We start from the raw sequence: 26041 nt of genomic DNA on the forward strand, positions 1-26041 counted from the left end.
GTTCCTGAAACATGTTCTAATCAAACTGTTGAAGACTTTGATCGCCGTAAATTTGCATCACAAAGTTACATACACAAAAACATTACATAATATATTCCTTGCGAAAGAATTGCTACTGAACATATAGGTTTCTCTTGCGTTTTCATTTATCCATATAAAATACACTCGTTTAATATTCCTGGACCACCACACTAAGATGTAGTTGCCACGAGTAGTTTTACTTTGGCAAACTCTTCGCTTCTCATCATAGGTCTTTGTTTTTCTTCCTTCATTTGCCTTTATTATTCTTACAGTGTTTCGTATACGTTTGGTACGTGGTTAGACAAGACACTAGACAAGATTGCTCTAGGTGGTGTGTGACAAAAGGAGGAACATAGGGAGAGCACGAGACGGGCTTGCCGAACGATGGAAACAACAGCCTTAGATATCTTTTCAGAATATGGGTGGAGGTATTACAAAAACGAGGGCGCCTACATTTGGGAGCTAGCTGTTTCCTATCCATATTAATTACCATTGTTTGGTTCAGTTTTCTTATCAGACTTTTGTTTGTTTATTAGTTGGAGCCACTTGCTTTGTGATAAGTGTCGGACAAATACATCTCGACGATTTTGCATTTTAGATATAGTCTGGGATAATGTTTTTATTCCATCGTCTAATATGCTTTATATTTGCATTGTTGTGAAAAACATTAACATTGCTGCACCGCATATATAGTCGCATAGTTTAAACTACGGTTGTTTATCTGTTTGATTTTTTTTTTTTTGCGAGGTTCATATTATTAATTAAAAACGAAGGTTGTTTCTGGTGATAGAAATGTGGGGAGTAAGAAGAACAACAAGTCCCCAATAAAATAATCTGATACAATATTGTCCAAATTGCAATCTGGACATCAGTTGGCATCATCGATACAATAGAAAAAAGAAACATGATCTCTGATGCGATGGGCCTCCATTCTTCCCTTGTTCTCCCCCAAGGGTCCAGTCCAACAACCTCCGAACATTATGCGGGCCTTGCACCAATGTCTTTTGCACGGCCGAAAATCCCAATTCTGGGCCGTATGGTTACGGGCTTGCATGCATCATCGGTCTGCGTACAGTGAGCTGTTAAATTTCAGTCATTTCAGTGAAGTTATTAGAGTACCAGTAATAGTCTCGTACCCAAAGTAGAGTGGCGGGTCTAGAATTTTTGAGGTCTGGGTATTCGAAGAATTAAAAATAAAATTTTTTAATAGTATAAATTATAGATTTATAACACATAATTAAATATCAAAATGAGATTGAGAAGTGAGCTATTTGAGCCAAGAGGCAATATGAGATTGGGAAGCCTGTTTTATGATATTATTTTTTATTTTTGATATATATACATATTATATACTATGTATATAAATTTGTTTCCTAAAAATTTTAGGTATTCAGCTGAATACCTATGCATCGACCTGCATAAGTTTACGGTAGTACCGTGGAACGTTGATTTTTGTCGTACCCGCACTATCTATCACCGTGCGTCATCGTGGCCGTGAGTTTTTTCTTACAGGGGGCTCTGTACAACCATGGCCAGAGTGGGTTGGCCAGGCCACCCTACGAATGGCATGCATCCTATGTGGCTGTACCGTCGCTTCTGGAACGGGGATGTGCTCGCGCGCGGCCCTGTTCTGTTGCGTGCCTGATTGCCTGGGCTGGGCGTAGGGTCAGCACCGTGCAGGCAGGGATTGGAGAGTGGAGTGCAGGTCGGGCGAGCAGAGAAGCTTTCCCCATCTGCGCCATCATCACGTGGGCTGGTTCCTTCCTGTCACATCTCCCGCACCAATCAATCAGTGCTATGCTACCCCCTCCCGGCATCCGCGGATTCTCTCCCCCAGGCACGGCGGGCGGCCGTGGCGCAGCCTCCCTTTTCACATGGCGCGCACGCACGGGCGGCGCCGTCTCTCTCTTTCTCCCCCACAGCTGCCGGCCCGCCGCCTCCGCCTCGGCGGCGAGTCAGCGACGCACTCACCCACGCCACGCCACGCTCTGCTTTATCACACTCTGCTTGCCCACGCCAATCACGGTTTGCTGCAGTGCAAATGGGCAAGATTATAGACTACCCGCGCCGATCAACTAAATTTTCTTCTTCTAATCTTCAGGTTTAAATCTGAAAAAGAAGATGCAAAGTTGCCATGCGTATTTGAGGAAACAAAGATCTCGCGGCGTTGGTTAGGCTGTCCAGTCTGAATCGAGCTAAAACCTCACAACACCCCCCCCCCCCCCCCCCCCCCGCGGCTGCACGGTTCCTTGGAGCGGCGACGACGAGAGGCTGGGCACGGGCCAGTGCAACAGTGCTCCGCGCTGAAAACGATCGGGGTTCGCGGGTCATCCGGAGAGCAGGAACCGATTCCTCAGGATAAGCCCCGCAGAGGCAGGGGGAGCAGGGGGGCACGCGCGCACGCAGGCCACCGTCGCGGTCTTCGTTCTTGGCTCACTCATCAGCTGATCGAGGGGGACTGCAGGGGTAGGGTATGGCTAGCTTTGCGAGCGTGCTCTCTGCGTGGAATTACTCGAAGGTCGCTTGTGCGAAAGCGCGGTTTGAGTTTGTGGAATTGTGAAAGGGCAAGCTAAGCTTGTTAGTTTGGGCCACGTAGCTTCTCCAAACGTTTTCGACAAGATCCGGCGGAGATTTCACTGTCAGTGCTGGAGGCTACACAATGGAAGCTGTTGTTTTTAAGAGAGTAATAGCATTTTTGTTTTTCTCATGGCCAGCCTTATGCTGTCGTGATAATGTTTTTAGGCCATATGCATCACCAGATGCCCAAGCCGGGAATTATTTTTCCATTATCTAACAAAATATGATTTGATCATTGGTCAGTTCTAGTTTTGAAAGACACCTTTTATATTAGGAATAAATAGGTTAAAATAGTACCATATCATTCCTTAATCCTTATGAGCACATTCAGATATTATTTAATATATAATAAAGATGGTGACTTCTACTTATTTATAGGATGACTTCATGGTGGAATAATCTGCACATGATGAGCTGGCTTCTTAAACCGAACAGCTTATCTTTATATTACTAAAGCAAACAATGATTTATTGGTCCGCCAATCGGAACCGGAATTCTAATCGGAATCTGAATAGATCAATTAAAATCCTAATCGGGACCTGGACAAATCAATCGGGATTCCAATCGGAACCCGGACAAATCAATGCCTCACGCGATTACGGCACGATCGGTACACGGAGTGAAAGATCACAAAGTTGGTGATCTCATATAAATCTGGGTAAAATTTATATTACCCGTAACAACGCACGGACATTGTGCTAGTATTTAACAAACGTGTATATACAGTACAATCATCTGTTGTGCTTCCTCTTGCCATCCCAGTGGACCACCACGAAGAAGAAGAAGAAAGGGGAAAACGCAGGGACCACGGTTTCACGAAATGGAAAGGCAAGTGCATGTATATGGCACGTCTGAGCTGTCACATGAACCGTATGTCACTACGATATGATGCCCATCCTTCAGATTTTATATATGCATGATGCTCATTCTGAATATGACAATAATCAGGTCGCATGTGGTGATATATAAAAGGTTAAAAAGAAATGACAACGCATGAAATGGGAACAATGAATGCAGGGGTTTAGCCGCGTGTGCTGATTATTAGGATAAACTGCATGTACTCCAATATTTTCACGTACTTGTCGATTTTGACTTCATTGCTTAAACTTTATACGGATTTTTTTAACAATACACGTGTGAAGTTACAAGTAATAAATAACATCCTTAAGACACATATATTGCGACAAATCTATCGTAACTGTTTTTCACTTTACTAAACTAAATAGAAAACAGCAATAACAAAAGGTGAAAGCTCAAACAGGAAGGCGAACAAAATTTACAAGTATTTAAAAGCAGACACAGCTTTGATCGAGATACAAGAAATGCCGTGCAGGTAGCCTTGACATGATGATGGTGTGATCATTATCCGAATCTAGCACAGGCCGGCTGAGCAAGCAAAGCTGTCTTTGCTACATCGACAGAAAGTCATGGGGGAGGAACTAGGTAACAAAACATGAGAGTGGACGTACGTGCAGCCCCGGGAACGAGTGGTCGAGAGGCAAACACCGCCGCGATGTGGTCCTAATGCGCGGCGATTCTCACCACACGCTGCGCTTTGCATGAGACAGCGCACAGCGGGGGAGGAGGAGGGTTAGCCCAAACTGATGGAGACGCTGGAGTGATCGGAGAATGGACCAGGGCCGGGGAAGAAAGCAGGAGAGAGAGAGAGAGAGAGCTAGGGTTAGGGTTAGGGGCAAACCCACATGCCGGTTATTTGGATGGATTCCCTCGTGCTATATGGCTTTATTATTATGAGAAGTACTTGCTTTATTTGGTGTACTTGTGCGTCCCTTAATCTGTTTATGTCCAAAGCTAGGGAGTAAATAATAAAGGCAGAGTTTTAATTTTTTGAAGATATAGTAGGTATACGTAGTACTTGAAGAATTGATTTAATACCATATTATGCTTTCAAATACTTGCAATAATTTTAATCTCTTCTCTGCTTAATGAAATGGGTACAAACTCGTGCTGCTCCATTCAAAAAAGACAAACGACAATTTTTAACAGGCCGAACTTGCGGAGTAGATGTTGAGTTAAAATTAAAAAAAAAGTTATACATGTTTATTTTTGTGCTCTTAAGAGATGCATCGTAAATATTGTTCAGCCCTCAGATATATTATGAATTGAGGATATATCATAATTAGCCGGTTAGGTTTTTTGCCGTGGAACTTGAAATAATGAACCCTCATGTGAACGTTGATAATTTTTGTAACACGTCATAGGCACAAACATTGCATCCAACGTTCCACCAATATATTCTGGGGGATACTAGTCTTGCATGCGAAGTCCCAAAAGTCCACATTAACCTATCATTTCTTTTGTATATCTAGAAACTAAACTTGGAATAGACGACCGAACAACAATTTCAATAGTCCTAGCTCATGGATTAGACTTCGGGCAACGATCAAAGTCTGTGCATCCCTTTTCTCCTCTTACTTTTATTACCTAGGAAGACATGCATTTGCATCCTAAGTACCCATCGTCTTGCTTAAAAAAAAACCCAACGTCAAGTACGTGTACTTCTTTTGTTGTTGCAGTTTCGATGCAAAGACTTAGCACGTCCAAATTTCTCCTATATATATGTATATTCCAGGGAGGAGCTAGACTATACATATATAGCTAGGTAGCACACGTAACCCATCATTTTTGTTGTAACGTTCTAAAAAGTCCACAGCCGGCTACAGTAGTACACTGACACGGTCGCCGCTGCAAGCCTGCTGCAAGTCTTCTCTCGAGCTGGATGGACGCGTCGCGAGAAGTGGATCGCTGGAACAATCGTCTTGTTCCCAATCAAAACAGATTAATCAGTAATCAGCCACATCCCGACGTCGACAAGAGCGAAAGAGATGCTCAATGTGTCAAGCGTGCCGGTTTTTTTTCTTTCTTTCTTTTGTAACGACAGGGCAGCTGCAACGACGACGAAGACCAGCAGCATGTGGTAAACCCATCCTAGTACCACCGCTAGCTGTAGCAAATATGCATGCGATGGATGGGGAGGTCTCATGTTATAAATGTTAAGCGCCTTCGTGCGATGCTCATGATGACAACAATTTGTGGCGCATGGAAAGATGTATGTGCTTGTGGCATTGTGGGTGATAATGACAATAATTAGCCTTACAGCGAAATTCTACCAGAAAGTAGTGCTTGGTCACACCATGGCAAGCTCGTCAAGAAGAGGAGGAGGAAGAAGAAGAGGAGGAGGAGGAGGAGGAAGAAGAAGAAGAAGAAATCCGAGCGCATTTTATCTATGCGTACGTCCTATTTATATGTAGTGCAACGCATGCCAAAACAACGGTGAATTGATGGATAGATCGATGGAAGCAAGCAGCAATGGATTGGTCATCAGGTTTGACTGGTATAAATCTTATCCCTCTGGGTTGATGGAATTGGGGATCACGCTGCCAGCACATAACATAATAGTGCCCTCCCAAAGACGGTACACGATTCCAATTAACCGGGCCAAAGCTTTCGGTAAAAGCAAGCAACCCGAATTGCACCAGCGTTTGACCGGCTGCTAGCTGCTTGGAGCATGATGCAGTCAGTGCCTAGCTAGTGGCCGGTCCAGGCGGGTTGTTCTTTTAGCAGCAGCCATTGGTGCGGTAGCGTACCGCACGGTCGCCCTCGTCCCCGGCAGGATGCTCCCGACGCCAGTGCGAGCTACGTGCAGGTGCCAACAAAAAAGGCAGCAATTTGCTAGGTGAACGAGCAGTATAATGGCTTACTACTAGTAGGATCTAGATAGGCAGTAGCAGACAAATAGCAAGGGCGCTGATTCTTCGCAGTACGCGCTGTGCAGCCACATGGGCATGCAGCTTTTAACTGATGATACCATGATTAGCAAGGTACTGCGATAAACCTGATCGACACCCCACGTCTGGTGATCTAGGGTCTGAATATTTTTTAAGTGATTCGGGCCCTCTCCATGTGGGAGCTACTACGGCGATCGACGGCGTCGACCAACCGAGCAAGCTCAGCTGCATCGTGGGTCGTTAGATGTAAGCAGGCGGTTCAGCTGGTCAGCGAGCGTCGATGCACCGAACGTCTCTAGTCCCACTCATGTACATGTGGGATTAATAAGGTTTAAAAATCATAAGTGAGGCACTAGTAGATGCTTCAAATAATCCAAAATCAGCCATAGTAGGGAGTAAAAAAAAAAGCAGCGACAAAGTTTGTCCAGCAACTACCTCCGTGCAGGGGCTCGACTACTCTCGGCGGCAACCGGACGTACCGACCCTGGCTGTCAGAAAAACTGGGAATCCAGTCAAAACGTTTACTCACTGGCTTTGGAAATTAAAAAAAAATTAAGGGACGCACAAGTACACCAAAGCACATCTAATAATTTTTTTTTAGCAAACTGGCACGAGACTTGTCTACTATATACTGAAACAAGTTAAACCCGGAATAGCAGTGCATAGACAAGGGGATCAAGCACTAAAATATAACTACCATTATCATAACATTTTTTAGAGAGTGGGCCGTGCGACTGGTTGGGCAAGCTTTACACCACTAATCACGCTCACCTTTCCGCCAAAAATAAAATCACGTCACCACCAGCATGCTTACCATGACTATGAATGTGATATAACATTAACATCGTGTAGCATGTGCTCTACTGCCTATGGCAAAATGGGCGATTAGAGGATTATTAAATAAATAAATATGCCTTTGCTGAAACGGGGTGGTATATAAATAAGTAAACATGAAAAAGGAGCGAATCATGTACCCAAGTCAATGGCAAATTGGCAATGAAGGAATAGTAAAATCGTGTTTTACCTTAAGTTTTTAACCGTACGCACGCAGGACGCAGCAGAAGAGAAGTTCTAGGAGCCAACGAGGCCCCACGTGCCAGTGACAGGTAAGAATTCCACGGGAATCTAGCAGCCCTGGCTTCTTTTTCTCACACGAAAAGAGGAAACCAAAAGGAAAACAAAAATGGGGAGGGATTGGAATATTATGGGAGAGGGGAGAGGCCAAGCGCAGGGGAGCACGGAGAGATAAATGGCCAAGAGCAAAAGGCGAGAACAAATCCAAACCAACCCAATCCCAATATCCACATGCCTCCCTCTCCATTGGACCACACCTCGCCTCTCCCCCAACCAAGACTCACGAGCCCCTGCTAGTCTCTGCAGCATCGCCCGCCATCATCGATTCCCCAGGAGAAAAAAAATACTCTGACTTTTTTTATTAATTTGAGGAACGAGGAGCTGGGAGGAGATTGGTCAGATTACTCAATCTTCACTGCAACTGCAGTCTCTCTTCTGAAGAAAAGAGGCCAATCCGGACCAGCCTTTCCACAGTTCCTGGAAATCCTCAGTCAGTGCGAGAAGCAGTTCGATTCTCCTGAGCAGTTCATCATCACAACGGAGAGCCAGGGGCTTGTTCTTGGCTGCGGCACAGGTTCTTCTTTGAGCTGCTGCCGATCTTCTTGGCCTGGAGCCAGTAACTGATTATCTTGGGGGATTCTTGGCGAGCCGTGCCGGATTGGGTGCCATGCCAGCGTCGCAGTCGTCGATGAGCGGCGCCGGGGAGGCGGGGGTGCGGACGGTGGTGTGGTTCAGGCGGGACCTCCGGGTGGAGGACAACCCGGCGCTGGCGGCGGCCGCGCGGCCGGCCGGGGAGGTGGTGCCGGCCTACGTGTGGGCGCCGGAGGAGGACGGGCCCTACTACCCCGGCAGGGTGTCCCGGTGGTGGCTCAGCCAGAGCCTCAAGCATCTCGACGCCTCGCTCCGCCGGCTCGGCGCTAGCCGCCTCGTCACCCGCCGTTCCGCCGACGCCGTCGTCGCCCTGCTCGACATCGTCCGCAGCACCGGCGCCACGCAACTCTTCTTCAACCACCTCTACGGTTCGATCCCTCTCGCTCTGGATGTTGTTACTACGTTTTGCTACATGTTACTGCTGTTCCTGCAACGAACGAACATCCAATCTTCAACTTGAGTTCGTGTCAGAATTGCTCTAGTTTTTTATCTTGATTTTTATCCCCGTTTTCCAGCCTTGCTGTGTTCAGGTTGGAGGAGATCCGGTCCTTCATGACCCAAATAGTAAAACAGAGGGGGATTCTTCTTTTAAGAAAGAGGATCTTTCCATGAACAGTATTGCCATGTGTCTGCCATTAATGGCTATCTCATACCTTACTACCCTTGCTCCATACGCCGAACAACTCCAGTTTAGCCTAGCATCCTGCCTTGCAAACTGCGCCATCAAAAACACTCGCTGAACACCTGGTCGCCGTCCCCCTCTTTAATTCCCCAAAGTCCTTGCACCCGGCCATTCACCTACCTGATTCTTCTTCTTTTTTTCTGAGTTTTTCTCCCAAAAACCGTCATCAAAAGTTCTTAGCACCTTATCGTCTGGGTCGGCTGACACGAATGGCCTGCCCTTGCTCACCGATCGTCGTCTCGTGCCTACCGTGCAGACCCACTGTCGCTGGTCCGGGACCACCGCGTGAAGGAGCTGCTGACGGCCGAGGGCATCACCGTGCGGTCCTTCAACTCCGATCTGCTGTACGAGCCGTGGGAAGTCCTCGACGACGACGGCTGCCCCTTTACCATGTTCGCGCCATTTTGGAACAGGTGCCTGTGCATGCCCGACCCCGCAGCGCCACTGCTGCCGCCCAAGAAGATCAATTCAGGTATCCAAATGCGTTACCTGCAGAGTATTAATGGTGCTAATGTAGTGGTTCTTGGAGATCAATCACTGATGTGGAAAATTCTGTCTGCTTCGAACTCTACAGGTGACTTGTCGAGGTGCGTATCCGACGAGCTGATCTTTGAAGACGAGTCCGAAAGGGGAAGCAATGCGCTGCTGGCACGGGCCTGGTCACCGGGGTGGCAGAACGCTGACAAGGCGCTTACAGCTTTCCTCAATGGCCCGTTGATTGACTACTCCGTGAACCGCAAGAAGGCCGACAGCGCAAGCACCTCCCTGTTGTCCCCGTACCTGCACTTTGGTGAGCTCAGTGTCCGCAAGGTCTTCCACCAGGTCCGGATGAAGCAGCTGATGTGGAGCAATGATGGCAACCACGCTGGCGAGGAAAGCTGCACTTTGTTCCTTCGCTCCATCGGCCTGCGGGAGTACTCGAGGTACCTCACCTTCAATCATCCCTGCAGCCACGAGAAGCCGCTCCTGTCGCACCTCAGGTTCTTCCCTTGGGTCGTCAACGAGGTATACTTCAAGGTTTGGAGGCAGGGGAGGACCGGCTACCCTCTTGTCGACGCTGGCATGAGGGAGCTCTGGGCAACAGGGTGGCTTCACGATCGCATACGTGTGGTGGTCTCTAGCTTTTTTGTCAAGGTGCTCCGGTTGCCATGGCGCTGGGGGATGAAGTACTTCTGGGACACCTTGCTGGATGCTGACCTCGAGAGTGACGCCCTAGGTTGGCAGTACATTTCTGGGTCCCTCCCTGATGGCCGTGAGCTTGACCGCATCGACAACCCTCAGGTACTTGAGCTCTTTCATCTGATGGGATCTTTTAATGGGTAATGCAGCATGCTGATGAATTGTATGAGCTGAAATTTGCAATGCTTTCAGTTTGAAGGGTACAAGTTTGACCCACACGGGGAGTATGTCCGGCGATGGCTACCAGAACTGGCGAGGCTGCCAACGGAATGGATACACCACCCCTGGGATGCACCTGAGTCTGTGCTTCAGGCTGCGGGAGTTGAGCTAGGCTCCAACTATCCTCGCCCCATTGTTGAGTTAGATGAAGCCAATTCCAAGTTACAGGGTGCCCTGTCAGAAATGTGGGAGCTTGAGGCGGCCTCTCGGGCTGCGATGGAAAATGGAATGGAAGAAGGTCTTGGCGACTCCTCGGATGCGCCACCGATTGACTTCCCTCAAGAATTACAGATGGAAGTGGACCGACAGCCGGTCCGACCTACCCAGACACCGATGATGGCAGGTCGGAGACGAGAAGATCAGATGGTGCCTAGCATGACTTCCTCATTCATTAGAGCTGAAACAGAACTCACTGCGGATTTTGGCAACATTAGCGAGGACAGTAGGCCGGAGGTGCCATCAAACATGCATTTGCAGCCTCGAATGGAGAGAGAAGAAACGGTTGACGGTGGCGCTGGCAATGGTGTGAGGATGAACGGCAATTATCATCAGCAAAACCTACAGAACAACACACGCCGGGTGCTAGGTGTTGCTCCATCGGTTTCAGAGGCATCGAGCAGCTGGACGGGCAGAGAAGGTGGGGTGGTACCGGTCTGGTCACCACCGGCAGCTTCAGGACATTCTGATCCTTATGCTGCCGATGATGCTGACATTTCCAGTAGGAATTATTTGGACAGGCACCCACAATCACATACGATGATGAACTGGAGCCAGCTCTCGCAGTCATTGTGAGTTCAGATGCACGGTAACTTATTTTCACATAAAACTGCACTCTGTTTCACATCGAAAATTTGCAGCTCACAGCTTCAGAGTAGTTGTGTGAAGTGTAAACTCATTGTTAAAATGGCATTTAAATATGGAGCCGATAATTAACTTGAATTTGGTGTGTAGTAGCTGAGTAGGACATTCCAAATGCCCACTGACGATCTGTTTTTTTTTCCTATGAACCTCGGAATGCAGGACAACAGGGTGGGAAGTGGATAAATGATGCCGTGTGACCGGATTTAATTCATTAGGAGTTTGGAAGAGAGAATTACATATGTAAATTATCACATTCTGTTCATCTATAGTCTTGGTGTGCATCCAAGTCATCAGTCATGCAGCTTCCTGGATGCAATAATGGTTATGTGAAGCTAGTACTATAGAACTTTGTGGTATAGGTGCTAGTTGTCCACGAGATCTGTATTATTCATCAGAAAGGAGTTATTCTAGCATCAGGTTTATTTTCTATCTGGTTATTGTAGTCATCACAGAGGCATGTTCTCAGTTTCGTAGATGTAGATTTTACCTGCTGTTTGGGCGGACTCAAGGAAACACCCTGGGTAAAATGTGATGGTGAGGCACCGACCTTATCTGCTTCTTTGCCTAAATAAATAAGTTGGCTGAATCCTTTCAGGATGCACAATGGTGAAACAATCAGCTGATCTGAAAGACACATGTGAAAAATTAGGATGACAGCCAATGAGATTTTCTAGAAGTATGACAAAAGATTGTAACCAGCCTTGCACATCTGATGAGAAGATGAAACTGCCAGATACTACAGGAGACAACACAGTTAATTAATAAATCTGATTGCAACCTCTCTACTCTACAATTAGCTGTGACCACGAGCGTTTTATGCACATGTCACTATGCCCTGGAACAGTGGGAACCGTAGCATGGGCATGACAACTGACAATCAAACAATCTGGATTGGATTAAGCAGGGCACATGAAACCCATGATGCAATATTTGACTCTTTAACCTAGTTGCTAGAATCAAGACAAATACAAAAGATACACTTCTCCCTTCATGTTCAAGTAATCTAAATAAAAATATGTGAAAGATAGAGTAGGTTCCTCAAGCTGTGAAAATATAGATAGATGTACACGTAAACAATTCATCAAGTTCCATGCAACCTAAATATCAACTGTCTCACTGTCTGCTGAAATTGATTTCAGGCTACTGCCCTACTAGTTTAATTCTATATAAATCAGTAGATAAATGATACATAGCTCCATGAAAAGACAACACTTCACTCTTCAGGCGTCACAGTTGGTACACTTGACAGTGCAAATTCCAGACTTTTGTGAATGAAATATGAGGTTAGCGTTACATTCTGCTGATGGAAACTTTCCCTTCTCGACAAGTATGCTTATCAATCTTTCTTCTTCCTATCAGCATATGGATACTTCTGGTAAATGAATATGCTTGTCATGACCAGTGGTAATGCCATCAGGCAGTAGTGTGATGGTGGCTTCCCATCAAATATAAATTGTAGCAGTGCAGTTACAAGGAGAGCTGATACTATAACAAAACCCTGAAAAGTAAACAGGTTAGTCAAAGTTTCCAGATGTAAATGAAAGGAATGGCTGTTTTCCATTTAGTGTTAGTTTAAGCACTTGCCTTTCTAACACCGCCCGCATAAGTTGTGACAAGACCAACAAGAATTCCACCCACGGCATTCATTAAGACCGGTACCTGAGGTAAAGAATGATGATTAAGGTCCCGAATATCAATGAAGATCTATTGCAGCTTTGCTTCCATTTGTGTGGACTATGCTACAGATGTACTTTTCAGTAAATTGAAGATTGAGATCAGTGCATTCAAAAGATTGCCACTAAATGGAAATATAAAGAGAAACAAGCCTATTTCAATAATTTGGCCCTTGAAAAAAGGGTAAACTTACATTAAAAATACCGAAGCAACATCTTAGACTGATCCTGGTAGATCAATAATTACCTACTTGGCTATTTCAGACAAGTCTAAAAGCAGATGCAAACATCAAGATGGAAAATAACCTTGTTCCTAACAATCAAGGATAAAATGGCAGGGGTGCGCTGCCAGGTGTCTCATCCATGAACCATCCATTAAAAATTCGAATGTCTAGATTAGCTGCTCCTGCTACCCTGCTATGTTGATAAGCTACCTTAACAACTCATTGATGTCCTAGATTAAAAGAATATAGAAAAAGTACTTTCTAGAGTGAATTGCTGTATACAACACCCAATGATTTTTGAAGGCCACTTTTGATTCCAAGTGCTGACTACTATGGCATGGCACCATTATGACACAAGGCAGAAGATCAGAATCCCTCTTAGGTCCGAATTGGTAACCAAGATTTTCAGTATTCCAGTCATATTGATAATAGCTTGTTTCCAAAAACAAATTTGCAGTGATTGAGCTTAGTACTGACTAGAAGGCATGATGTACATGATGTACGCAAAGATTGTACTGACTTCAAGTGATTTGACTGCTGCAACACATTATAGCATCCAATGTGATGTTACATTTTAGCCATCCCACTTGGTTTATTCTAAGTGCCAAAACTTCGTGATTTTTAGGGCACAAAACTTGGATGCGTCCAGGCTTTACCCAACAGTGAGAGGAGAAACAATGGAATAGCAAAGAGTACTCACCACGGTCCAGAAAGTCCATTCATGGAAAAAACCGTATTTCCTGATGGCTTCTCCATCTGGTGATCGATAGGTACTTGCTAACATGCACATGCTTCCAATAAATGACATCTCTATAGTCATCATATAAGACGTATGCTTTTTAACCTGCACTACTATTGAATATGTTAGCAGTGACCATAAGTTGTATCCTGGAAAGTAAATATGGTAAGTAAGTTCAACCTGGGATGCCCACTGACACAGTGAAGAGGCCAACCCAGACAGCATAGATGCGACTGTAACAGGAATGATCCCATAGAGCAAGACGTAATCAGAGCTACCACCCTTTGAACCTTTGCTGCTACTCTCCCCAACACTTAGAAGAACAGCAGCACTAATTAAGAGGGTTAATGCTAAAATTTGCTTTGATGATTGCTTTTGCCTGCAAAATTTGCAAAAGGTAATCAAACACATGATTGCCAGCTTTACTTCAGATAATTGTCCAATCAGAGTTAACCACATCATATGGTCGGCAAAGCACAAAAATGTACACAAAACAAGGTCCAAATGTCATGTAGTAAGTAATGTAGACCATCAAATTGACTGGTCCCCTGGTGTACTAATTCTATCTGAACTGGAATTCAGGACAAAGCTCCATGCTAGGATTTCATTCTCCATATCCACCAACCAAGACTAGTACTCCAAATCCTTGAGGTAATTTACAGCTAAAGGAAAGTGGGTACATGAACTGAGATGTTTTTTCCCTTCATTTTCAGATGGCTCCTATGTTACTTAAATTGAGCTAGGAAAGCATGTTTTATCTGGTAAAATTATTAGCTTCGTGACTGATTCAAAATATTATATAGTGGTCATGTAGGCTTCCAGATCATCAAACAATGTTCCACTTTAACTCTAATGCGACAGAAAAGTTTTAGGAGTCTATTTTTCCATTGTTTTGGTCTCAACACACACAGTAGTTATTTTTTCACGAGATCTTCATTCTAGATATTTTCAAGGTACTAAAATGTAAATAGGATGTGTTACCAGGACATACCCCAAAATAAGATAAGTGAAAAATGCCGTCCATAAAAGCTTGGTCTGGTTAAGGATTGAAAAGGTCAAGGAATCCAAATTCTTGTATGATATTTGCAACAGACTATTCTGCAATGCATATATGGCAGCAGGCAGTCCAGACGCGGTCAGTGATCCAGCGAGAGTCCAGTTTCTGAACTGTTTTTTCAGACTACCCTCTGCAATCAATAAAACGATTGCGCAAATAACCTACACAGATGCAAAGAAAATCAGAAGCGCCCAAAAGAAGAACATGTCATACTGATCATAACAAAATCTAGTACCAGACCTTTGCTGCTTCAGTGGCAAGAACAAGTGAGGTCACTATAGTATCTTGGCTGCAGCAATAGACGGAAAGGGGTTTAGCACAGTCAAATAGTACTTGGTCTAAATTATTTCATGACAGAAATAGCTGTAGAAAGAATGCAAGCTCATAAATAACAGAAAACCTTACATCCCAAAAATCGTCAATGTGCGTTGCTGAAAAATTGGCTTTTAACTCATGCATTTTTCATGGGACATCATTTCAAAAAAAAAAATCATGGGACAGTTAAGTTATTATCAAAAAATGGGTGTTATGTTATGTCCCCATCGGATTCAATACGCATGATTACATAAACCCACCTATCTGTTTGTCCTGCTTGATCTAGAACAAGCAAATTTGTTACCTATGTATTTTACTTAACTAATATTAAGTCCCAATTGACGAGGGCAGGATAAGAGCCTAACCAGAATAAGCAGCACTCTAATATAACCAAATGGATCGCCAATGTCCCAGGAACGGCTAGAAAGGCCACTGCATAGGTTCCTACGTTTCCACAACGTGGATGTTTACCAACTTGGAACGCTTCCCCCCAGATCACGAAATTGTGACAAAGGGGCGACTAGTATGTGAATTCACTTGTTGCACTACTCCACAATTGTACGTCTTACTGGAAGCGAACCGACCCCCCAAAACTGCCACCGCAAGGTAGAGAGATTTTACTATCTCCAGCAAAATTTCCGTGCCTTCCCGTCCAAATCGAGTCGCCCTAGCCGGCGCAGCAAGGGAATGAGTTGCGGGGTGGGTGGGTGAGTGGGCGCTTGCTTACCGGACGAAGCGCTTGGATATGAGGGGCTGGGCGCCGTACTGCAGGGTGAGGAGCGTGAGGTAGAGCGCCACCCTGCGCCGGCTCGCCGCCGCCGCCGCCGGGGTGGACGAGGAGCCCATTCGGCCTCCGCTGCGCTCGCTCGCTTCCGATCCAAGGCACCAAAATGCGCCAGGTGGCCGGCGCTCCGCACCTGCTCTGTCCTTTCCTTACCGGGCCCGGTTTAGTCGTCTCTCCCTTGTTTTTTTTTTTGGTTTTGGTTTTTGATTAGATTCGATTCGATTCGGAAGCACGCGCAGGGAGGGTTCAGGGTTCCACTCTTGCACGAGAGGACGAGGACGACTTGACGAGCACGCGGGCCCACCGACCAAGTCGTGGTTCGCGTGCGCGAGTAGATTATTTGAAGCTCAGATTTGAAATTCGGATGGAATTCGTGAACATGTCGGTTTTGGATGCAGAGAAGCACTTCGCTGATAAAGAAAATGCAGAGAACAGTATAGTGATTCTCATGAGGTTTCACACAGCAGGGACTGGTGATTTCCTGCTGCAGCAACAACAGAGAGCTGGTGCATGAAATGAGGATGGTGAAAGTGTCAAGAGCAGCGACTGAGCAATCTGATGTCCATTCAGAACAAATACTGTGCCAAATTAAAACCCGGAAAATAAAATCAAATGAGCTATCTACGGGTTGATCCTTTGTAACAACTTCAATCTAAACTTCAAAGTCCAAACTAGCATCTTCTTTTTTGCCCATGCTCTCAGAAAAAAAAAATCCCTTTTGTACACCAATGAACATCAGCTTCCCACTCTTATCAATTTAAAGATTGTCCATCATATGTACACTAAACCACCCAAGATCCCATGCCTAAGGTCACATGCCACCCTCTGGAGAGTCGGCCTTCCCGTTGCAATTCCCACCAACACGCTCGTAGAACAGGATGTAGCCATGATCCGTGTTGCCAGAATATTCACGAGAAGAGCCGTAGAACGTCTGCAGGGTGGACTCTGGTATCATCTCGACATTGTCATCATCGAAGGACAGCCAGTGGTCATGGCTCTTGATCTTGGCTACGTAGTGTCCCTGGTTTGGACCGCTACCCAGGTGGACCACCACTGCAAAGAGGGAGTACTCGCAGTCCGCATCATCAGAGTTGCTGCTGAGCTTCAGCTCCAAGGGGTACACCACACGATAAGACAGCTTCTTGTGCCGGTTAAGCTGCTCGATGAACTTGAAGCGCTTTAGGTGGATCACCAATATCTGCGGTACCTTTTTTATCTTCATTCTCTTCTCCGCCTCTTGCAAACTGCATGAGAAACCAAAATTTCGAATTCATTACTTGTCACAGGGAAATCAAAGCTAAGTAGTTCCTTCCCAGTTCCCACATGGCTACATGGTAATTCCCAATGCATTCCATTCCCACCTCATCTACTTAGGCGAAGGTTAATGAATAAGGGTCCCAGATGAATCTGGATAATCAGATCTCCTAATGAGAAATGGGTGCAAAAACTTGGTATCACTTGTACTCCAATGCAATCTTTACATGTATTCTGCTGCGATCCCTATAACAGAACAAAAATCTGAAACAAAGTGTGGGTTCAATGCCATTTTTAGTTCAATATTGAGATGTGAAGAAGAAAAGGTACATGACTAAGTGTAGAATAGCAGAATTGCTAAACTGTGAGGGATTGGCCTGCAAGGTGTCCCTTTTAAGGCTTGTATAGATTGTGAAAAGCAGCATAGGGGCAAGCAGATTGTTGGATTGTAACAAGCTGGAGTGAGAATATCTGCCTATTAGTATCAGCTTGCAATTTGGAACTGTTTTCTAAACTATCTGGTTGACGAAACTTAATGAACAGAAATACAAGCATCAACATATTGACGTGACAATGAACCAAGGGCTCCACATTGTCGCAATAAAGAGACAAACCATTAGGAGATCAAAACGACACCAAGGTTTGTTACCTGCAGCACTTATCACAGAAGAACTTGTCGTCCGCATTTAAAGTCTCGGTGGAGAAGAAATTCTTCAGGCAGCTTGTGAGTGAACTATTCTGTTCAATGTCAACGCTCAAGTCGAAAAATGTCTCATCCTTTGCGGTGACGGTCTCGCACATTAGGCATCTGGTTTCATTGGTCAAAGTACCCTGCAAAGAGTAAGGGTGACTGTGTACAAAATCCTTAGAAGGAAAAGTGGGTCCGTGTGTGCGGAACTAGGTATCTTTTACAGTAAAGAAGAAGAATGGCACCCAAATTCAAGTTGAAGGACACTCAAACTTGGGTGGTAAGTGTAAACACACCCTTTTCTAACCGAGTTAGGCTCAATTCCTTATTAGAGAAAGAATAAACCACATTTACTTTTACTTACCTGAAAATTCTTATGTACCCATGTTACCAGTGGCTCATTTCTGACTCCATCCACAGCTGCCCCATTTGAGACCTTTTCAGGAGATGTGGTCGCAGGTGAAACCTTTGCAGAACTAGACTCTTTTTCCAGAATATCAACAATTTCATTCAGTAAGAAATTCAAAAATTCGTGGGCATCCTACAGAACAGAACAGAAAAGGGAAGGTTTACTCTTTTATCCCATCAAAAGATAAGGAGGACAGAATGGAAAGAGAAGAGTTCATTTTAAACATTTTCATTTTTATTTTTGCTCAAGATTACGAAGGGACAGAAAATAGATATCTAAATTTAGCCAACTACAAAAAGCCAGATTGAATGAAAGGAGAGAATTTCTTCTTAAGAACCATGCATCGCACAACAAAAGAGACTGAAGTCATAAAAATAGCTGAGGCCTGAGTTTGCATTACTGAATCATACTAGATAAACGCCCTATGGCAGGAATAAGATAACCATGTTAAGTTTATGATTTGCTAATGTGATTGACCTAATGTGGTACCACTGTTAAACATCTGCAAGTTACCTGATGCATGTAACCACGAAAATATTCATTCAGTTTCTTAACCATCTGAATGAAACGTTTTGGAGCGATAACACCCGTCTTTTTCTTCGATGCGCTTATCTGCAAAATATTAAAAATTATTATTAGAAGAACAACAATCTGCACTCAGCAATAAGTTTCATGTTACATGGGCAAACCCATGCAGTAGCAATCTGTCACAATCATGCTGATGGATGCGCAACGTTACAAAGTTCAGGTGTACTGAACAAATTAGTTAAAAAACATATGTTAATGCAGTTTCCGGATGAGTTTTAAAATGAGTTAGGCGAAACAATACAGAATCTTCAGCAAGACGTGCACAGGGCCAAGATAATATGCAAACAACTAAATTATAATCAATTAGTGCGTACTATGCAATTAGTATCAATCATTTCTCGGAAATAGCAAGAAAACACGAAGGTTTATGATTTATGTCTCCTAAAATATTACACCACTCTACGACGCATGAACAACAGCAATATACCACATAGGATATTTTCTATGTCCGAACGAAAATGAAGATTACCCAGAACCATTCTTGTTCGAATATTGATTCATTGCATAAACAACAATACAACAAAGTGGAATATCAAATAAATGGCAGGTTATATTTCTTCACCTGTGAAAAAAGATCTGCTAGGCAGGTCAACAAATTTTCTTCAGCATCTTCAAGATTTCTGTTTTTGGCATAGTATTCCAGTAACTGCTCCCGGAACGGAGTGCAATAATAAAGTGCCTGAAAAAAGGTATAATTTTGTAAACCCCATCAGTAATTCACCCTAAAACAAGGCACCAATTCACAATGGATGTGTAGTAGTTCTAGTAAGCACTGACAAATTATCAGTGTTTAGAACTGTGTCGCATACCAAAACCAAATGGGGGAAAAACAATAAAATAGATATAATTTCTTTTGGTAACAGTTTTTTAGCTTTATAACTTTTGATGCTAATACTGCCCGGAAAATACTTAAGTCTATCAAAAATGGTCTGCAGAAGCCAGACGGTTAACAGCGGAAGGTCGGCATGCTGCCAAATAGCCAATACATGAACAATCAACCACCACTTTGCTGATGACGCCATTTTTCCTGGGTTAAACCATTAAACAGCACCATTGTATTCCTGAATGTTTATTTCCAGTATATTTGGGAATAAAACTAATCCACAAAAGGTAACACCTAAAAAGCATGTGATCAGACAAACAATATGGCTTGCTGTGTCATTGCAAAACATGGGGAAGAGGACTAAGGGCATATTAATTCATTGATCGATATGCCAAATCAGCTAGCAGAAATATGTGCGACAATGTGGAGGACCACAAAAAATTAACTGCAGCACTCGTTCACTTGTATTCTTTGGAATGTAGGGTTAAAAACAAACTGCATCTGTAACATAAAAGGGATACCTGTTCAAACATTTATAACTCTGAAAGCATAACAAATCATTGCACTATGATAACAGAACGCCTTGGATTCAATGCGCTGTTTATTTGCACCAAACTGCAGTACGTCTTCATACATATGGCCTACCCATAGTCATCCATAAAGATAACTAAGCATTGCTCAATTGCAGAATATTACATTCAGTAGTAAGAATCCCATTGCTCCACTAAAAGCCAAATGCCAGTAGTTTCCACTTCCCAATAGCAAGCATCCTAATCTTCCATAACCATAAGGTTAGCAATGCATCTGGAATATTAAGCAAAATTGAAGAACATCTTAATAAAATATACGTGCACAATGAAAATTCATTTTGGCATATCTAATATTCCATCTTGACACATCATCAGTTCCAGATTCCATGGTACCATGGGATGAGAGCAATGTTATCGAAGAAACTACGCGTGAATGAGGATCCTAAACTGCAGTTGTCCTTTAAGGCAAGGATCACGAAATTGATGGCAGTCACAAAATGCAATGCTAAACATCCAGTTGTTGTGAAATGCCCCTGTACACAAACTTGTGTAAATTGTATAATTGAAACCACCAATCGGATTAAGAACTTAATTCTGAATACGACAGCACATGTCAATCGCACCATTATTCTGTTATCCTCCATCCTGTCACGGGATATAAACACAAAGGTATTGATCGGAGTCGCCCATACTCCCTTGCACCTAAACGAACTCAAATCCACTAACTCGACTGGTCCCCTACGCGCCTACACTACACAAAACTTAGAACAAACAGAAGGCGACCCCCAAAAGGCAAAAAAGTGGCCACGCTAACGGTTTCAAAGGCAACGGCCTAGCCTAACCAAAGTCTCACCGGAATTCCAATCATAACGAAACCGATTGCGACGGAGCACGCTGCGAACGAGTCAACACGCCCACTAGCGGCCCCCGCGCGATCACAGACGGGGAGCTCTCGGGGATTTAAGGGTCAGTCACCTCACCTGGAGGACGCTGTTGCAGTAGCAGGTGTTGCCGAAGTTCTCGAGGCCGAAGTAGCGCTCGCCCTCGGGGAACTGGTCGCCGAAGGCCCGCTCGAGCTTGGAGAGGCCGGAGCCCATGACCGCCCACCGGTCCCACCACCCGGAGGCGGCGCTGGCGAGGGACCGCAGCCCCGACCCGGCCGCGGAGCCTGAGCGGTGCTTCTCCGCGGCCGCCGGCGGGGAAGCCTCCGCCGTGGGCGATCGCGCCGTCTTCGCCATGCTAGGGTTCCGGCGTGCTTGGCCACGCGCGTGGCGAAGGCGGAGTCAGCGGCGGAGGTCAGGAGGCGGCGTCGAGAGGCTGACTAGACGAAAGCGCAAGGGGGTGGAGGGACCGAGACGGAGGAGGTGGGAAGGAAGGAGTGCGAGGGTGTCATTACTGTCGCGACGTCCGTTAAGAAGACGTGTTTTTTTTTCTCATTTTCTTTAGGTTGAAAGGTTGCTTGTGCGTGTGCATTCAAATTTGACTTTGCTATCGAGCCACGTCTACGCGTGTGTGTCTATATATATATATATATAAATTTCTAAAAGTATTAGAAAAAACCTCCATGAGCTACACCTGAACTTTTTTCTTCACTCAAATCTTCATCGTCCTCTTCAACTCAGACGAGATTAGCCTTCCTCTCCTATCGAATGAGATCAAGCCTTCCCAACATATTAGAATTATAGAATTTATTTGAAGATTTTAGGGCTGAGGTTGGAGGTTGCTTGGCAGCTTTGGAAAGACCGTGGGAGTAAGACTGGTCCAGCAATAGAGATTCCTGGACAAGGTAACAACACGATTTTTCTACAGTAGAAGGCATACATGGACAGTCACGTCATGTCGTGTGTGACCAGAATTGACATATCCATGCCGCGACACCATTGCTGATTACCATGGCCGAGACGTACCACTGCACTGGCCGGCCGAAGATCACGTCCCGTCCGGCCATCGCCGATGCAATGCAACAACCGTGATCCACGCTGCCTCCAACGAGGCCACGGCGAGCCTGGCGGCGCCTGGAATGGGACACTCCGTGCCCTATGAACCCGCTCACGCAGCGACTGGCCGCCGCGAGCCCCAAGATCCGGTCGGGGAGAACTGCCCCGGGCTCAGCCGCCCCTCCCCCGGCCCCACCACACGCGTCCATGTGTTACGGGCACAGATCCTCTAGCTTACTGCCCTTTGCCTCCGGATCTATCAAAATTTCAGAAAAGTGTCGGGTCGACATGCACCGTGGTCCGTGGTGAGATTGTCCGCGAGGAGAAAAGTCAGAAAACATTTTTGATACTAGCAATGGTGGTTGACCCGGAAAGCTTGAGTTCCTCTCCGGAACCAGTGTAGGCTCGACATCCGATCAGACAGCAAGGCCTTGCAGGAAGCTCGATGCGTCTCAAGGGTTTTTTGCCTATTTGAAAGCAACTGAAGATAAGAAGCAAGATGGAAACTCTGAAGCTCAGCTGAAATTCTGCCTGCGACAGAGTTAGCGGTGTCTTGTTTACAGCTTGGAAGAAACGAGTCTGTAGATGTCAGATTTCGCAAGTTGCTGAAGAGAACGTGACCTGGTAAACAACCACAAGCTTAGTTACCTGCTCAGCTTGAGAAAACTAAATTACTGCTTCAATCGGCTGACAAGTAGCTTCGCTTCATCGGGGATTGATGACACTCTTTGACAAGACATACTATAAAAGATCTCAGTGGTGATAGGATGAGTTGAAAATCTTTAGCCAGCACAAGAAGAAATTTGTCTCGGTCAAGTTACAAGTGACACTTGCGATTAATAAGCAATGTGTGTCAAAAATCAGAACTTGAGAAAGTGTAAAGCTTCAGAACTGAAAAAGGAAAAGGTCTGCACTTACCTTCAGCAGCCATCTGTAGCAGCTAGAGATTTCATACTTAGAAGTATACTTGCTCTCTAATTTTCTTTGAAATGATGTCAGGCAGAAAAGCTCAAAAGAGAAATGGGCAAAAGATGGTAATTAGGTAGTACTAATTTAATTACTAACCTACTTCACACTTGGTATCCTTTTGCTAGTTGACACTTGGCAGGTTAACCATGATTTAATATGCTAGCTTTTGCGAAAGACTAGGTAGTTATTTCCTTAGATAGACTTCACCAGTTATAAATAAAATCGAAAATTGTGAATGTAGCACTATCACACAGCGAAATCTCAATAATCTTTATTTAACTTATCTTAGTCTATCAACAAAAGGACTCGTTTTCAATACTTAATTATATAAAGGCAAAATAAATTCCCACAAAGCAAAAATATCGTAGTCTTGTGAATTGTGACACACCACACACCTGTGAGTGCAAGTGTATTGTTACATGCCTATTAACCCGTGCTCCCGCACAGACTAATTAGAATTAAAAAAATAAATTTTTAATTAATAATTATAATTATCTATCTCACGTCTTCATTCATCTATTAAATATTCTAACGCATACTCTAAAATATATATTTATCATTATCTAGTTGCAATAGATTTTATTTTGCATTACACCTCCATGTGTGTTTGATATATATTTAATTGAACCATTTGTTTCTGAATTGGTATTCTTATCTCTTCCATCATATATGAACACATTGTGACACATATCATGGGTAGTATTTTATATAAACAGTAACATAGATAATATATTATTAATGATAGAAATAGTAATTTAGAATTTTATATTGGTGCACTTTAATATTTTTATTATAATTATATAATTTAAATTCAGATTTAGGAGGTTATTTTAACTTTTAATAATGATATAATTAGATAATTTATATGCAAATTTAGGGGGTTATTTGCATTATTTTACAATGGTATAGGTGCATAATTTACACGAAGATTAGGGGGCCTGCATTAGATTTTTTTATAATGGTAGATGTGGGTAATTTAGATACATGTTTAGGAGGTTACTTTAGTCTATTTTTATAATGGCAGAGGTGGGTAGTTTATCAGAAAAGATAACAGATGCAATGACTATTATGATTAAAGTTGTCAAATTGATGGCCGGATGTTTCTGATTTTTGTGAAAATTTCTAGAATTTCTCTATTTTTTAGAGTGTCCACCTATGATTTTAGGTGGCTTCACATGGAGGCTTCAAAAGAAACCTTCAATTAGTAATAGTAAGATTGATCGTTAGTCCACTAGATTGTTTCTTGAGGAGCTGACTATATCGTCCCTAGAAATATCTTATGTCGAATTATATTCCACCGATGATGACCCCACATTAGTTTTAGAATTCAATGAGCTACCAGCTTTTGAAGTCTCAAAATTTTATGTCCTCACTCCTCAGCAATTGAAGATAACTGCAGGGACACCATTTTAGTATCTATCCTATCATTCTTTAGCCTAACTTTTTGTTGCGAGAAATTCTTTAGCCTAACCTAGTCGTCAGTCATGTGCAGAGTTTACCAAGTCCATCTTATTGAGAGAAGAATGCATGTTAGTCTGCTGAGGCTAGACAAGACTTTCTTATATTAGTGCTTATAGGCGCTAAAAGTCGCTTGTTCATGAGGATAAGTTAAAATTTGCCCGCCAAATATTATTCTTTGCAACAATTTTCATAAAGGTCTTTGGTATGTAGTCCCATTAGTGTGCACTACTCCACCTATGATTATCTAATGTATGCGCAAACTCTTCTGAAATGGACTTACAAATCTCATAACACCTATTTTGAGAATAACTGCTGAATATCTATGACCTCAAGGGATATCAGAATATGCATGAGAGTAGAATTGTATGATGACTTGACCACGCTGCAAAGAAGATAAGCTTATCATGTCTTTCATCAGGAAACGAAACTATCCCAAACCTTTAGTAATGTGGCACATGTTGTGTGTTTATGACTTCTCTTTATAGCCAAATATAATTTCGCCACTTGCTGACTTATGACCACTTTTCGCAGTTCAGCGGTCGATGATAACACAGTTCATTGTCATCTTTTATTAAGTCATCCTCTTCCTGAACCCTGGTTGACTAAAATCAGAGATGGGGATCAAGTATGAGCGCAGGGCAGTAGGGCAAGTGAATGAACTCTACCCTAGGTGTTTGTAATAATGAGATCAATGAAGTGAGGGATCTTCGTCTTTCTCTCGAGGGACAACACACTGCAATTAATAAAGTCTCTGTTCCAACAAAACATCAGTAGAATAGAACGACTCAAACATTTAAGGACACAAGTTGCCGTGAGGAAGAGGCACTTGTGCTGACAATGAAGGCACTAGCAGGTTGAGGACTTTTGGAGTACTACCCATCTTGCAGCGTAGCTTAATGTTTAAGTAAATTGGCTGTCTCGTAAAGCTCAATACTCAGCATCAAAACTTTGTGTGAAAAGTAGTGCATCAGAAACCCAAAGTGTAGTTCGTATGCTAGAAGGCTTAGACAGAGGGCACGACTCTAGTTGAGTGCTACCACTCCATTCAGTACTGTCTCTTGCGACAAAGTCTCACCATTTCTATATCTGCTGATCCCTGGTAGTACCTCTCACTTTCCAAGTGTCACTGTGGGCACAATCAGCTGCCAGTCAATGGGGCAAAAATAAATCTTCTGAATGAAGGATGATGCAAATTTCAAGATATTTCTGAACTCAAGAGATCTCAGATTATTCATGGAGAGGAGAATTGACTTGGCCGTGCATATCAAAAGAGTACGATAAGGATTCATGCTGTCTTTTTTTTGAGGGGAGGAAGGCATGTCAAATAGTCAAGCCTAAAATAATGCAGCACACATGGTGTCAGCGACCAGTTCTCGTCGTAACCAAGTATTAATACCCAATTTGCGGACTTAGGGTGTGTTCGTTTCACCCCTCTAAAACCCGAAACATCTAAACTTTAGAGGTCCGGCACCGAACAGCCCTCTAATTCAGCCTCTAATAAGACTGCGATTCCTCTAAAGATTTTAGAAGAGGGGAGCACTCTAAAGATTTTAGAGGGATCTAATGCCAAACGAACA

At 43.9% G+C, this 26041-nt stretch overlaps 3 protein-coding genes across 6 annotated transcripts; 1 reads left to right on the top strand and 2 right to left on the bottom strand.

The window, feature by feature from the left end:
* The first annotated feature begins 7634 nt into the window (after positions 1-7634).
* LOC112892859 (cryptochrome-1-like) lies at positions 7635-11459 on the top strand. 2 transcript variants are annotated; one of them, XM_025959972.1, is made up of 5 exons: positions 7635-8440; positions 9011-9226; positions 9329-10035; positions 10126-10957; positions 11173-11459. In XM_025959972.1, the coding sequence occupies exons 1-4, from the start codon at positions 8089-8091 to the stop codon at positions 10942-10944; spliced, it is 2094 nt and encodes a 697-aa protein (XP_025815757.1). In that variant the 5' UTR covers positions 7635-8088; the 3' UTR covers positions 10945-10957; positions 11173-11459. The 2 variants fall into 2 exon arrangements, with proteins under 2 accessions (XP_025815757.1, XP_025815752.1); XM_025959967.1 differs by having other exon boundaries at positions 10126-10940.
* A 445-nt stretch (positions 11460-11904) lies between these two features.
* On the bottom strand, positions 11905-16005 carry LOC112892893 (CMP-sialic acid transporter 5). 2 transcript variants are annotated; one of them, XM_025959993.1, is made up of 7 exons: positions 15749-16005; positions 14947-14995; positions 14641-14867; positions 13830-14028; positions 13611-13754; positions 12612-12672; positions 11905-12511 (listed from the first exon to the last, which is right to left on the bottom strand). In XM_025959993.1, exons 1-7 carry the CDS (start codon positions 15865-15867, stop codon positions 12456-12458), a joined length of 855 nt encoding a protein of 284 aa, XP_025815778.1. In that variant the 5' UTR covers positions 15868-16005; the 3' UTR covers positions 11905-12455. The 2 variants fall into 2 exon arrangements, with proteins under 2 accessions (XP_025815778.1, XP_025815775.1); XM_025959990.1 differs by having other exon boundaries at positions 12598-12672; positions 15749-15980.
* A 325-nt stretch (positions 16006-16330) lies between these two features.
* Positions 16331-21502, bottom strand: LOC112892877 (ubiquitin carboxyl-terminal hydrolase 4-like). 2 transcript variants are annotated; one of them, XM_025959982.1, is made up of 6 exons: positions 21078-21502; positions 19307-19423; positions 18670-18768; positions 18112-18288; positions 17709-17890; positions 16331-17049 (listed from the first exon to the last, which is right to left on the bottom strand). In XM_025959982.1, the coding sequence occupies exons 1-6, from the start codon at positions 21333-21335 to the stop codon at positions 16617-16619; spliced, it is 1266 nt and encodes a 421-aa protein (XP_025815767.1). In that variant the 5' UTR covers positions 21336-21502; the 3' UTR covers positions 16331-16616. The 2 variants fall into 2 exon arrangements, with proteins under 2 accessions (XP_025815767.1, XP_025815771.1); XM_025959986.1 differs by lacking the exon at positions 21078-21502 and adding an exon at positions 20089-21056.
* Between the last annotated feature and the right edge of the window lie 4539 nt (positions 21503-26041).

The sequence above is a fragment of the Panicum hallii genome, chromosome 1 (assembly GCF_002211085.1).
Source record: "Panicum hallii strain FIL2 chromosome 1, PHallii_v3.1, whole genome shotgun sequence".
Lineage (NCBI taxonomy): Eukaryota > Viridiplantae > Streptophyta > Magnoliopsida > Poales > Poaceae > Panicum > Panicum hallii.